At 45.5% G+C, this 14,640-nt stretch overlaps 3 protein-coding genes across 3 annotated transcripts in view; 2 read left to right on the plus strand and 1 right to left on the minus strand.

Annotated features, from left to right (window-relative positions):
- The window catches only part of LOC308076156 (nocturnin-like), a 459,509-nt gene that overhangs the window by 402,458 nt on the left and 42,411 nt on the right, over window positions 1–14,640 (minus strand). The window lies entirely within an intron of this gene.
- LOC308075468 (phosphofurin acidic cluster sorting protein 2-like) lies at window positions 1,661–4,315 on the plus strand (the record flags this gene model as incomplete). Its single annotated transcript, XM_080415372.1, has 1 exon — window positions 1,661–4,315. The coding sequence occupies one exon, from the start codon at window positions 1,661–1,663 to the stop codon at window positions 4,313–4,315; it is 2,655 nt and encodes an 884-aa protein (XP_080271498.1).
- Window positions 7,793–12,241, plus strand: LOC308076400 (protein strawberry notch homolog 2-like; the record flags this gene model as incomplete). The annotated part of the gene is given in 4 exon segments (XM_080416634.1): window positions 7,793–7,843; window positions 8,252–8,490; window positions 8,492–8,511; window positions 9,078–12,241. Coding segments are annotated over 4 exon segments (3,474 nt in total).

The raw sequence follows: 14,640 nt of genomic DNA on the forward strand, positions 1-14,640 counted from the left end.
TTATCACAATCCTCTGACTTTGTTTTCCTCCCTTCCTAGACTCTTTCCCAGCAGCACAAGCATTTATATTGGCCGTGGTGACATGGTCAATGTCTCCAAATATGGAAATATACGACTCAGAGTGCACCTTGTTTACCATACCTGCATCCTAGCAACAATTGTTAGTGAGGCTAGTTTTTGTGTACTTTGCATTCTAATCACTAGTGCGGTACCCATTATCAGGGTACTTGAAGGCCAGTCTATGACAGTCATCTATGCACTATGACATCAGTCATGTCCATATTTGGGCATAAAGAGACACAAAGATAAAGATTCCTGGAATTCATCACCGGCTTACTCAGGAATGATCGGGAACTATGCAAGTTGGGGTAGGGTTAGGGCATGCATAGGGCATGCATTAATGCATGCCCTACCCCGTTATGCCATACTCGTTGTCAGAGTACCCGTTGTACCTGTTTGTCTGTCTGTCTGTCTGTGTCCCTTTTATGCCCATTTATGGAGATTTATGTATGTGTGTGTGTGTGTCTCCGTTATGCCCATATATGGAGTTCCGTGTCAGGCATGCCCAAATATGGTGTCTAAGGCCAGTCTATGACGTCATATTGATGACATCGGCATACTCCATATGGCGATTTACGGTTTTATAGATTTACTTCGTAGATCCGCTGATCCAACCGACTTCCCAGTTGGGGCATTATGTCCTCGGGTCCTCGGTGACACGCACGCCGAGTCGGTCGGTCCCACATATGGGCATGCGGCATATCGGTCGGATCGGTGATTCTGGACAAACAGATCTCCATATAGTATGCCTACCTATATTTGGGCCTATCAGTCAGATCGGCGGTCCTGAACAACCGCCTATCCGACCGACTCGACACCGGGTACGGCACTCCCTCAGGTCATCTGCGACGCATGTGCCAAATTTGAATCGGTTGGTTGAACTGTTCTCGCGATACGTGAACTACAGACGCACACACAGACGGACGGACAGAGACATTTGTAGTAAGATACTAGTGCAGTATTAGTTTTCATCTGGTACTGGGTACGCTACTATGATGTCATTACCCGTTGTCAGGGTACTTAGTTGCAAAACACGTTATCAGAGTACTTTGGAGGCCAATCTATGACATCAGTACTATGATGTCCTATGGATGACAGACCAACGTGGGAGAGTTCAGGGATCTCCATATATGGGTAAGTATTTCAGCCAATCAGCTTGGGAAAGTTCAGGGATCTCCATATAGGGCATAAAAGGGACATGCACGCACGCACACACTCACAAAGTAGTATGAATGTTTGAGAGGATTTCACGTTAGATCGCCATGCAAGATGTTTGAGTGAGCGACCTCGTGTACTCCATATTCTGACATAATGGTCAACCCGGAGCTCCATATATGGTCATGGTTGACTCCATATGGAGCCACCTGAATCGTTTGAATCTGACATCATACTGACACAGTTAGATTAGATCAAATACAACATATTTGGGCGCAGCTGTAATGAGAACCATATACGGTTATGTCATCGTGACATCAGTTGACACAGTAAAGAAAGGACAAGTGCAGTCACTCTCCTCATCAGTTACGGATAGAGAGAGAGAGGTAGCTCCCGCACCGATAGTTAGATAGCTCAAGCTCCCTCCAGGCAGTTAGTTGAGGTGATGATGGCGGCGGCTGCTGTAGATAGACCAGGCATTCGGTCCGGTTTCCTGAACCCAAGCAGCGGTGGCAGTGGACCAGCACCGATCACCCTCCCGACAGGAGCGGTCACCGGGGCTGGTGTCCTGGGTTCGAGCTCTGGCACGGCGCCTGTGCCTATGAACATCATCGCAACCTGGGAGTTAGACCGATCATCCCCAAGCTGTGTTCCAAGGCTTTGCAGTCTCACGTTGAAGAAACTCGTTGTCCTGAAAGAAATGGATAAAGAACTCAACTCCCTGTCTATAGCTGTGAAAATACAGGGTTACAAAAGGCTCCTGAGATCACACGAGTATGTTCTCCCACCTAGTGGCCCAATGGAGACTGATCTGGAGCTTCACCTCTCCTTACAGTATCCCCATTTTCTGAAGAGGGCCAACCGACTCCAGATCATGCTGCAGCGAAGAAAGCGTTACAAGCACCACACCATCCTGGGCTACAAGACTTTGGCTGAAGGAGTCATTAATATGACAGATGTGATGCAACACCCGACAGACAGAGAACACATTGATCTATATAGCAGGGTGAAGGATCCGCCAGTGCGTGTGGCGGAGATAACTGTGTGCTCTCTGTCCAGCCAGCCCATCGACCATGAGGACAGTAGCGGCCGGGCCAGACGCAAGACCAAAACCACAGATCGCCCCCTTTACATGTCTACCTGTTCAGAGGAAGATGATGACAGTTATATGTCAGAGCAGGAAGCCAGTGATCTATATGACGATTTGGTCAGGAAAAGAGTGAGAAGGAAAATGAGCCGTACCACTCCTATGACCAGGCACCCAAACTTCAAGCAGAAGTTTGTGGCCTTGCTGAAGAAGTTCAAGGTAACTGACGGGGTCCTGGACTTGGACCCGGTAAACCAGACTCAGGAGGTGGAGGAGGACCTGGATTTGTTGTACCACAGCCTGGAGGCATACAACCAGAGCGATAGTGGATCAGAGATGGAGGACAATGAGAGTATCATCAGCATGCCCAGGCCACAACTCAAGCCGTTTTTTGAAGCTATGTCCCACTCCAGCTCCCATACAGAGATTGGACGTGTACACAGCCAAAAGATCCAAGAAAGAAAACTGTCCTTCCCTAGTGGAGAGTTTCTGTCTGTTGACAAATTTAAAGTGCAAGGGGACAATTATCAAGATGACAGAGTTGTAGACACACCTGTTGTGGAGACGGAGATGGATGATGTTGGTACGGTGTCCGAGGAGGTGAGCAGCAGCTGGGATGTCATTACCGAACTGCTGGCCGACACCACAGTGGGCACACTCAAGACAGAGTCCCAAAACCCCATGTGTCCCAGCAAAGTGGAGAACAAGTTTCAGCGATTGCCCCACAGCACATCCAGCAGCAGTGTGGACAGCGCGTGCTCTTCAGACTCCAGAGCACAGGTTCCCAGGATGTCTGTATACGACCAGCTGAATCAGATCCTCATCTCTGATGAGTGCTTGCCAGAGAGCATCATCCTCGTCAACACCATGGAATGGCAAGGACAGTATGTAGCGGAGGTGCTCCATGAACAGGAACAGCCCATCGTATCCACCTGCTCTGCTGCCGATGTGCAGGCTGCTTTCAACACTATTGTCACCCGCATCCAGAGATTCTGTAACTGCCATGTGGAGGCCCTGCCCACCATCAAGGTGGCGGTGGTGGGGGACCAGAGCTACCTGAGCACCATCCTGAGGTTTTTCGTGGAGCAGCTGGCCAACAAGACACCTGACTGGCTCAGCTACATCGTCTTCCTGGTCATCCCCATTGGTTCTAACCCCTTGGCAAAGTACATGGCCTCCTTTGACAGCAGATTCAACAGCATCTTCATGGACACAGCATGGAGGGAGCTGTTCCGTAGGACGGACCGGCCCACCTCAGTTAACATCGATGTAGCAGGGCGAGTAGTTGAGTATCTGGCCGGTGCCAACTTGTCCCACCATTTCCCCATCTCAGAAGCCATGCTCACCTACAAACAGAAGAGCCATGATGATGACTCCTGTCAGGAATTTGTGCCATTTGTTGATGCTGTGATGGTTGGTATCGTGGAGCACAGCCTCTCAACCTCAGTGGACTCGGACGATGCCATGGGGGGCAGTAGCACCCCCCCATTGGCTGGTAAAGAGATAGGGAGTCCACCTTCTCAGTCCCCTTCTATCTCCACCGGCCTCTCTGGACCCGGTTGTCCATGCACCGGTGGTGAGGTGATGGGGCTCCAGGTGGACTACTGGATGTGGCAGAGCCCCGAGAAGAAGAAGGAGGGGGAGAAGAGAGACGTGCGGAAAAACACCCTGAAGGGAAACTTCCGCTCTCTCCAAGTCAGCCGACTGTCCTGCGCCGGCACCGGCTGTGGCGAACTCCCCCCTCCCAGCATGACTATGACTGTGGTCACCAAGAACAAGAAAGTGATTTTCCTCAGCAAGAAGCTCAAGGATAAAGAGCTGAACTCTAAGAGCCAAGTGATCGATGGAATTAGTAGGTTGGTCTGCACAGCCAAGCATCAGCACACCATGCTGAGAGTGATTATCGACGGAGTCGAGTGGAACGATGTCAAGTTTTTCCAGCTAGCCACCCAGTGGCCGACACATGTCAAGCATTTCCCTGTGGGAGTCTTCGGTTACACTAAACCCATGTGACCACAGCCACCGCAGGGGGGTTCAGGGGGTCCCCAGCTGAATTCCCTATTTTGTAAGAGTTACTGCGCTGCCGCCTCGAATATGTGTTGACATTTTTCCAGTCAATTTTGCCACGTTTTGGTCAAGGCGTTTTATTATTTCAGTTTTATAGGCAATGGAGAAGCATGATGAAGTGTGAGACCATTTTTTTCAACCCCAGATTTCCTTTTCTTTTTTTGAGTGATGACGAACCAAAACCAAATAATTCTACATGTGTGTAGGCCTACTCATATTTAAGTAACAATAAAAATCTTGAATCTTGGTTGTTTCGATTACTATGACCACAGGAAGCATCATCACATTTTTGTAACGATTAACTAAAATAGTTCAAATTTTCAAGGAATCCTCGTTGTTTCTGAACTCTGCCTTCGAGAAGATGTACAAGGACATGGTGTTGTTATAGGACATGCTCAAACAGATGCAATAATGGCCTTCTGCATCCGGAGGACTTGTGGTAGTGCTTGGAATATGCAGTATTTTAGTATTTAATATTTTAGTTTAGTTTTATAGTTTAGTTTATTTCAGTCCATTTTGTGGTAACATAGTAAACATTTCATAGGTAATACGAAACAAACATGTATTTATTGCTTGTGAATACAATAATTGCCAGACCCAGGGGGTCGGGCCTACATGAGGCTTTGTCGGTCCCCATCTCCAAACGTTTTCGTCCATACATGGGCATAAAAGAGGTCTGTCTTCTGTCCTATTTTTGATTCTGTCCATGAGGCTTTGTCGGTCCCCATCTCCAAACGTTTTCGTCCATACATGGGCATAAAAGAGGTCTGTCTTCTGTCCTCTTTTTGATTGGCCAAGCTTAGCGTGACGTAGTGCTCTGATCTTTCAACCACTAGGGGTCTGGCAGTACCAGGTCTTCTGGTTCCCTTGTTTTTTTAAGGATAAATATTGGCCTAGTGTTATTTGTTTCATAATTAGGCCACTAAAATGGTGATGTGACTATGCAGTAGTTACTATAGTAAGGCACTTACAAATGATATTTTGATGTATTGCTGATGTAGAATATCTTTAACGTTGGGCATGTAATTATATGCACAAATGTTCAAAGAAATTACTATGACACATCAAGCGAACCTTGGCCAATAAAATCCCAATGTTACGATTTGTGACGTTCTTTTCATTTTCTGTGACATTTTCTGTGGCGTCCACCCACATGCCAATCATCAAATCAAATCAAGCTTTATTTATATAGCACATTTACAAACAGGCAAGCTGAACCAAAGTGCTGTACAGGAAAATTCAAAAACATCAATGCAAAAACAACAGAGCAAGTTCACAAAACATTTAAGAGCAACAAAGGAAAACACTTTAAAAGACAACATAAAAGAGGGAAGGAGAAATATGTATAAATGGAAATTACATATAGGCTATAGGTACATAAATAATACGTACATAGACATAATTATGAATGGAGTAAGATAAAAGCAAACCATGTAAATTAGATGCTATTAAAAGCGAGGGAAAAAATACGAGTTTTGAGTTTGGCCTTGAAAACCCCGATCAATTGGGGGGATCGGATGTGGAGGGGCAGGCTGTTCCACAATCATGTATTGTGAGCTTGTAGATTTTCGCTATTAATGATATTTTCTATTTTTGATGTGCTTGTATAGAAATGTCTACATTTCAATACAACATATGACATTGATATTAAAAAGAAAATGTACTTTGTAATTTGTACTTTTGAATACTTCAATATTTTGAAATGCATGTACTCCAGTATTTTCACTTACTTACAAATTTGACAGATCAACTTTCAAAAAGTAAAGTAATATTTGACCAGGAGTACTCAAGATCCCCACCCCCTCCCCCCAAACAAACAAACAATGCAACTCATTTGTCTTTTCTGTCATGATGCTGTCTTGTGTTCATTTTGGCTTTGTATGTACAGGTCAGGAAACACCAGATGCTTATAACATATTAAATCATAACAGGAGATTTTCTGGTCTCATTGCTAGGTCCATGGCAGGTCCTTAAAAGCAAATTATAAAGTCATTAAAAAAGTTTAAGCTTTACTCAGATAGTGTGTTAGTTCATTAACAGGGGTCTACCCATCTCTCCATCTCTTTAGTAAACAGAACATATATTTTCAGTTTGGGACACAATCATCCAATCATGAGTGAGAATCCATGTATCAGCTTACATGTTAGTGTTCCAACATCCAGTTCCAGTGTTGTTTTCATATTTTTTGTTTCATCACTTCAATCCTGCTGTATCCTGTATGCCATGGGTTCTCTATCCTGCTTGGATTAACTTGGTATCCCAACCTGAAAAGGGATGTTCTGCTTACTAAATAGCTGGAGAAACAGGGAGACCCCTGTTACTGAACACTCAATGATTACCACCAGAATATAGATCTATTTAACACTTATTTAAACAAATAAATAGCCTAAAATAAATGAATGAGTGAATGAATCACTTACAGCACAGCACCTTTAAAGGGAGAGCGAGAGCGAGAGAGAGAGAGCGAGAGAGAGAGAGTGAGAGCCACTGCAAAATTAAATAATAATTAAATAATATACATACACGTAATACCTGTAAACTATTATGTATTCTAAGTACTCTTGTGATTTATTATCGTGGATGTTAAGTACATTATGGGTCGCCAGCTGAGGTTCAAATGTATTTCTATTCGCAGCCCATTGAAAACAGATTATGTGGCGCCATCGTCTGGTCACTGGTGGCACTGAGAACAACAAGCGAATGCGCGTTTACATGATGGGTATTTGGAAGTAATTATTATTGCGTCCGTTTCATCTTTATTTATTTTTATAATTTTCAGTACTTATTCCTTCACTACATCTCAGAGGCAAATATTGTACTTTTACTCAACTAAAATTATTTGAAAACGTTTTGTTATTTTGTAAATTTAGATTATTATTACAAAACACACACCTATTTCGGCCATTTGAAAATAGCCGATCTACAAGCTCACATGCATTGTAATGCATTGAGAGCTTGTAGATCTGCTATTTTAAAAAGATTTTTATACATTTGAAAACTTGTGAAATGGGACCTTGCATATGTACTTTCTACTTTTGGTACTTTAAGTACATTTTGATACCGAATTACCGATACTTTTGCACTTCTACATTGCAGTATTGATACTTTTACTTAAGTACAAAATGTGAGTACCACCATTGCTTGGATCAAGACTAGATGTATTTTATCGACTACGAAAGTAAAAGTCAGACTAAAATACATATGATAGTTGATCCAAGGCTAATACTCTATAAAGATCAGCCCAGCCCAAGGCTATTTAACAACATTCAGTCAGCATGGCGAAGAGTGGCACTTCTTCGCCACTGACTGAATGTTGTTAGTCAGAACCAATGGGAAAACTAAACATAGCCGAAATTGCCGAATGTGACCTATAGTGTCCCCGCCCCCCATTTCCCCTCATTGATATTTATTATGATCATTAGGATGCAAGCGACAACTAGCCTCATTGTGGCGGCGGCCGTTGCTAGGATACAGGTTACAATAAACGTGCGCTCTGTTCTATGGCTCTGTTTGTATTTCCATATTTGGAGAATTGATTGATATCTCTCTCAGCCAATCACAACGTGAGTTTGGAACTACGACGTCTGACGTCACAACCTAAATATAAACGTTCGCACAGCTGGTTCACCTTATAATGGTTAGCAATCAGGAGATAGTTTCCAACTCTGATTGCATTCATGCATTAACAGAGACATATAAGGCAATCAAAGCTTTAACTCATTTCCATACAAATAATAGAGAAGAGATTAATGTGAATATTTGTGTCACATTGTGTGTGTTTGAGAGGATCCTGGATTAAGAATATATAAGTAAGCATCACACTTGCTCATTATGGAGAGAATGTACACTTTGTCTAATGATTGTGTACCCTTCCCTCAGCAGGCTGCATGCAGCAGTGTACCAATGTACTGGCAATATAACTCTAACACCAGTGTTCCCGCCCAGACCTTCAGTAGTAGAGACAGCATGGCCACGGCGCCAACCTTCTGGGTCGTAAACAGCACTTCCACCACCAGAGCACCAGCACAGAGCCAACTACATCTGAATGGTAGCAGGAGGTTTCAGAATTTAGCAAGTTTGGAGGATATTTCTGCCATGATCAGCACCCCACCCCTAGCAGGATTCCAGGCTCAGAGAACAAAGTTGGCACCCACATACACTATGCAATCTGGAAACCAGCAGCAATACTGCTGGAACAGCAGCAGCACCAGGTACTTCGGATTCCCCTACACGGGCACCAAGGTTGATGCCATGATCAGCACCCCACCTCTAGCAGGATTCCAGGCTCAGAGAACAAAGTTGGCACCCACATACACTATGCAATCTGGAAACCAGCAGCAATACTGCTGGAACAGCAGCAGCACCAGGTACTTCGGATTCCCCTACACGGGCACCAAGGTTGATGCCATGATCAGCACCCCACCTCTAGCAGGATTCCAGGCTCAGAGAACAAAGTTGGCACCCACATACACTATGCAATCTGGAAACCAGCAGAAATACCACTGGGCCAGCAGCAGCACCAGGTACTCGGGATTCCCCTATGTCGACATCAACCCTGGTGCCCAGGAGGTCGACAGCCTGGCCACGGTGCCCAACCACTGGGACATAAACAGTACCACTAGCACCTCAGCACAGAGCCAGCTAGAGCTTAATGGTGGCAGAATCTTTCAGAGTAACAAAAATAAAAAGATACAAAGCTCCCCTGCAGAGGAAGAGGAGGAGGAGGAGGAGGAGGAGGAGGAGAAGGATGCAGAGATAGAGCTGGGACATGTAGACATTTATGCTGACTATAAACCTTCCAAATCCACCATAGGAATCTCCCATCCAGACATAGTGGTAGAGACCAACACACTATCCAGTGTCCCTCCACCGGACATCACCTACAATGTCTCCATACCAGAATCCATCATCAACAGTGGCCAGTTGTCAGCACTGCAGCTTGAATCCATCATCTATGCCTGCCAACAACACGAGAGGATCCTCCTCAACAACCAGAGAGCAGGCTTCCTTATCGGAGATGGTGCGGGTGTGGGGAAGGGACGCACCATTGCTGGAATAATACTGGAGAACTACCTGAAGGGAAGGAAGAAGACATTATGGTTCAGTGTATCCAATGACCTGAAATTCGATGCAGAGAGAGATCTCAAAGACATAGACGCATCCAATATTCCTGTTTATGCCTTGAGCAAGATTAAGTATGGAGACATAGCTGCCTCAGAAGGAGTCCTGTTTGTGACCTATGCTGCGCTGATTGGAGAGAGCCAGGCAGGAGGGCAGCACCGGACCAGGATCAAACAAATTCTGGACTGGTGCACGGCAGATTTCGATGGAGTCATTGTTTTTGATGAATGCCACAAAGCAAAGAATGCCTGGATGAAGAATATGTTTAAGGCTAAGATGGCCAAGGCTGTGCTAGACTTGCAGAACAAGCTGCCACGGGCCAGAGTGGTCTATGCCAGTGCCACAGGTGCCTCTGAGCCAAAGAACATGATCTATATGAGCCGCCTGGGGATCTGGGGAGATGGCACACCCTTTAAAACATTTGATGACTTCCTGTACGCCATCGAGAATAAGGGTGTCGGTGCAATGGAGATTGTTGCCATGGATATGAAATTGAGTGGCATGTACATCGCCAGGCAACTGAGCTTCTCAGGGGTGTCATTTCATGTCAAGGAGATCAGCCTGGACGATGACTTTAAACTGGTCTACAACAAAGCTTGCCAACTGTGGGTGGAGGCTCTGCAGATTTTCACGTGTGCAGCAGACGAGCTGCATCTGGCGAACAGGAGGCATCTGTGGGCACATTTCTGGTCGTCCCACCAGCGCTTCTTCAAATACCTCTGCATCGCAGCCAAGGTCGACTATCTGGTGGAATTGGCCCAGAAAGAGCTGGAGGCTGGGAAGTGCATAGTCATAGGACTGCAGTCCACAGGGGAGGCCCGCACCAGAAAAGTCCTGAATGAGAATGAAGGCCACGTCAACAGATTTGTCTCACTTGCAGAGGGTGTTTTCCAAGCCCTGGTCATGAATCATTTTCCCTCTGAGACAATGAGGACAGGAAATAAGAGAAAACATAAGTCACAGGGCGGCCAGCCCAAGCGAGCTAAGTACACAGTGGACATCATCAGAAACTACGACAACAGTAGCAGTGACTTGGACAGCATGGACATGTACTCCAGCTCCTCACCAGACTCCCTGCTAAGCCACGATTATGTCATGTTCCATAACCACACTAACTGCAAAACAGCCAGGATAGGGGAGATGAAGCAGAGCCTTCTCTACAAGATATCCGAACTGGGACAATACCTACCTCTCAACACACTGGACGAGCTCATTGACAAGTTCGGAGGACCAGAGAAAGTCTCAGAGATGACGAGCCGCAAGGGTCGTGTGGTGCGGCGGCCCGATGGCAGCGTACACTACGAGTCGCGGGCCGAGCAGGGCCACACCATCGAGTTCATCAACATCAAGGAAAAAGACCGCTTTATGAGTGGAGAGAAGTTAGTGGCCATCATTTCTGAGGCAGCCAGCTCTGGTATCTCGCTGCAGGCAGATAAGAGGGTGAAGAACCAGAGGCGCAGGGTCCACATGACCTTGGAGCTGCCCTGGAGTGCAGACCGAGCTATACAGCAGTTTGGTCGCACACATCGGTCCAATCAGGTAATTCCCCCGGAGTATGTCTTCCTCATCTCTGAGCTGGCTGGGGAGAGACGCTTTGCCTCCATCGTGGCCAAGAGATTAGAGAGTCTGGGTGCGTTGACCCATGGGGATAGAAGAGCCACTGAGTCCAGCAACCTAATTAACTACAACTTTGTGAACAAGCATGGTACCAAGGCTCTGGATACAATAACCAAAGCAATCCTGGGTCACATAGAGAACAAGGTAGACCTTCCGAAAGGCTACCCTGGGGATGAGGCCCAGTTCTTCAGTGACATGAAGAGTGGTCTGATGGATGTAGGCATCTTTTGTATGGGGTCTAGCTTTGAGATCGATACTGTGAAACACTGCAACGTCACAAAGTTCTTGAACCGGATACTGGGCCTGGAAGTCCACAAGCAGAACCATCTCTTCCAGTACTTTACTGACAACTTTGACTACCTAATCGAGAAGGAAAAGAAGGAGGGCAATTTCGACATGGGAATCCTAGACCTTGCCCCTGGTAATAATGAGATCTACGAGGAGAAACAGGAGACTTTCCTGACAACAGGATACCCTCAGGACGGACAGGTTGTTTTGTATAGGCTCTGCGTGGATAGAGGTATGCAATGGGAAGAGGCCTGTGAAAAGTTAAAGAAAGTCAGCTGCCCTGATGAGGGATTCTACTTATCTCACAAGCTACGAGGTAAGCAGCCATGTGTACTGCTAGCTAAGCAGAGCCCAGGGGGTCACGGTAAGTACTTTGTGGTGTACAAGCCCAACATTGGCAAGCAGGCCCTCCCTGAGAACCTAGACAGCCTGCTGCAACGTTATCACAAGGTGACTCCAGACCAGGCAAAGGCAAGCTGGGAGAACCAGTTCAACTTCTCCTTTGAGAAGTGTAGCCATGCCAACTGGAGTGGGAGATGCAAGAACATTGAACAGGGACAACACTGTATGTACGGCGTTCGCATCCGTCAGTACCACATGCTGTGCGGCACTCTGCTGCATGTGTGGAATCGTGTGGCCGACGTGGTCTCCGGCATCAACAGCTCCAGCATCCTGCAGATAGTTCGCCTCAAAACCAAACAGCATAACAAGCAAGTTGGCATCACAATTCCGGGGAACTGCATAGCCCAGGTGCGTGAGAAGCTGGTGGCAATGGACAAAGAGGTGCGGAAGAGACGCAAATTGCAGGAGCGGCAGGCTCTGTGGGGCGACAGCTCCAGCTTGTGAGGAGTGGTTAGGCGAACAAACATCTTCTCGACAGGCCAAGCTTATCAACCACAATCATATTCTGACCCATACATAATCCAGAGTTGAACTCTATTGCATTGGTTCCCAACGTCAGGTTACAGGTCCATTTGGTTCCATCTGTACACTCTCAGAGTTCAATTAACACTGAGTTGTTGACAGTGTTTAACCACGTAAACCCGATATGGGTAACCGGAGTCCGTCAGGGCTCAATACTAGTGTCTTTTCGGTTTTCCGTTATTGTGGGGAAAGCTTTAGCTGAAAATAGCCGATCGACAAGCTCACAATGCGACGAAGCGCATCGCGTTGTGAGCTTGTCGATCTGCTATTTTCAGCGAAAGCTTTCCCCACAATACCGATGTTGGGGTTTAAGTGGTTAAACATCTGTTAGGGATTGGTTTGGGGCCAACTCATACTCCTAGATAATATTTTTTTATTGTGGCTCTGTTAGGAGGGGCTAGTCTACTATAAGAGGTTCTGTCCGTCTGTGTGCATGTGTCTGTTTTTCGGGAGCTAATCTCAGATACTGCTGGACCAAGATCGGCACTAAATGTCTTATGCCAAGTACCTCCACAGATGTTTCATATATTTTGAAATATGTCACTTTAATTATATAATGGAAGTCAATTGGGCTCAAATCAGGCTTAAAACCTTGCCCAAATTGACATCATAGACTGACACATCAAGTCCGAGATCCACATGGGAGCTACACTGTTCCCATGTGGATCTCTCTTTTTTTTGACAATCAATTATCTAATCATCTTACTAACAGTATACTCACAACCATCTATCTACCTATACTGTAAATAAATGTATGGACCTATGTACTTGTCAAACTACTTCAAAAGAGTGAGAAACGCCCACAGGCACAACACCAGAGGGAGAGGGGGCTCAACTGGTCTCATTCCCCCCAGATTCTGCACAAACATGGGAATGAATTTCTATTATGCCAAAATGTAAAATTCCCTACCACCACCCATCAACAACTGTGACTCCCTTGTCCCTACCCTCCTTCAAAACCACAATAAAAGAGCACCTGTCTACAATTTGCAACTAGACCTAGACAAGTCTTCTAGCTTGCCAAAAGAAATATACTTTATATACTTCTATTGCCTATATGTCTTGATGGATTGAATACATTGGACCACAATGGAAACAAGCCCTCAGGGCTTTTTGTGTTATCCTTTTAGCATTATTGTATAACTGTACCTCTGTACTTTTTGCAAACTGTTAATAAAGTATTTAATCAATCAATCACAGTGTGTGTGTGTGTGTGTGTGTGTGTGTGTGTGTGTGTGTGTGTGTGTGTGTGTGTGTGTGTGTGTGTGTGTGTGTGTGTGTGTGTGTGTGTGTGTGTGTGTGTGTGTGTGTGTGTGTGTGTGTGTTCCTTGTGTATTTCGAGAACTGACCGACCGGCTTCAAACTTGGCCTGCTTAATTGTCATTATTGGCAAAAGTGTATAGTTTTTCCAAAATTGTCTCAACCTCTTTCAAAGTTTTTGGGAAATAGGAGATCTACAATTAATGTTGCCATATGTCTCAATGCAATGTGTTGAGCTTGTAGATTGGCTATTTTCGCTGTTAAACAAGTAGGGCTTAAGTGGCTAACATCATAAGACTTATGTTTCTGGGTTGGGAGAATGACAGACAGACAGACAGACAGACAGACAGACAGACAGAGAGAGAGAGAGAGAGAGAGAGAGAGAGAGAGAGAGAGAGAGAGAGAGGCAACTGTGTGCCAGACTTTGTTGAAATTGGGAGGGAAAAAGAAAACATTGCACACACACGCACGCACGCACGCACGCACGCACGCACGCACGCACGCACGCACGCACGCACACACACACACACACACACACACACACACACACACACACACACACACACACACACACACACACACACACACACACATTTATACACACAACAAAAATCTCCCAACACAAATAAATAGAAAATAACTTAAAGGACGACTTCACCCATTTTAACCTATCTTTATATAATTGGTCTGTGTCTCAGAGGGCTGTGGACAGTTCAGAAACCCGCCGGCCTACCAGTGACATCATCGATGGGGAATCCAAGCTAATATAGAAACTGCAGGATTTCTATTCCTGGAAAGTTAGCATGCTATAATAAGCCATCGTTCTCGCGTTAATACAAATCTAAATTACATTTTTGAAATCTTGTTTGAAAAAATTATTCTGCCTAACGATGATGTCACTGGTAGGCGGGTTTCTGAAGTGTCCACAGCCCTCCTATGAGACACAGAGTAGATTTTCTTTTACCATTTTATCATGGAGGTCAGTGAGGACCAATTATATGAAGATGGTGAAGTGGTTCTTTAATTGAAAACATTAGGACGCACAGTCTCACTTTGTATTA

Source organism: Gymnoscopelus braueri (assembly GCF_963280865.1).
Source record: "Gymnoscopelus braueri genome assembly, chromosome: 20".
Taxonomy (NCBI): domain Eukaryota; kingdom Metazoa; phylum Chordata; class Actinopteri; order Myctophiformes; family Myctophidae; genus Gymnoscopelus; species Gymnoscopelus braueri.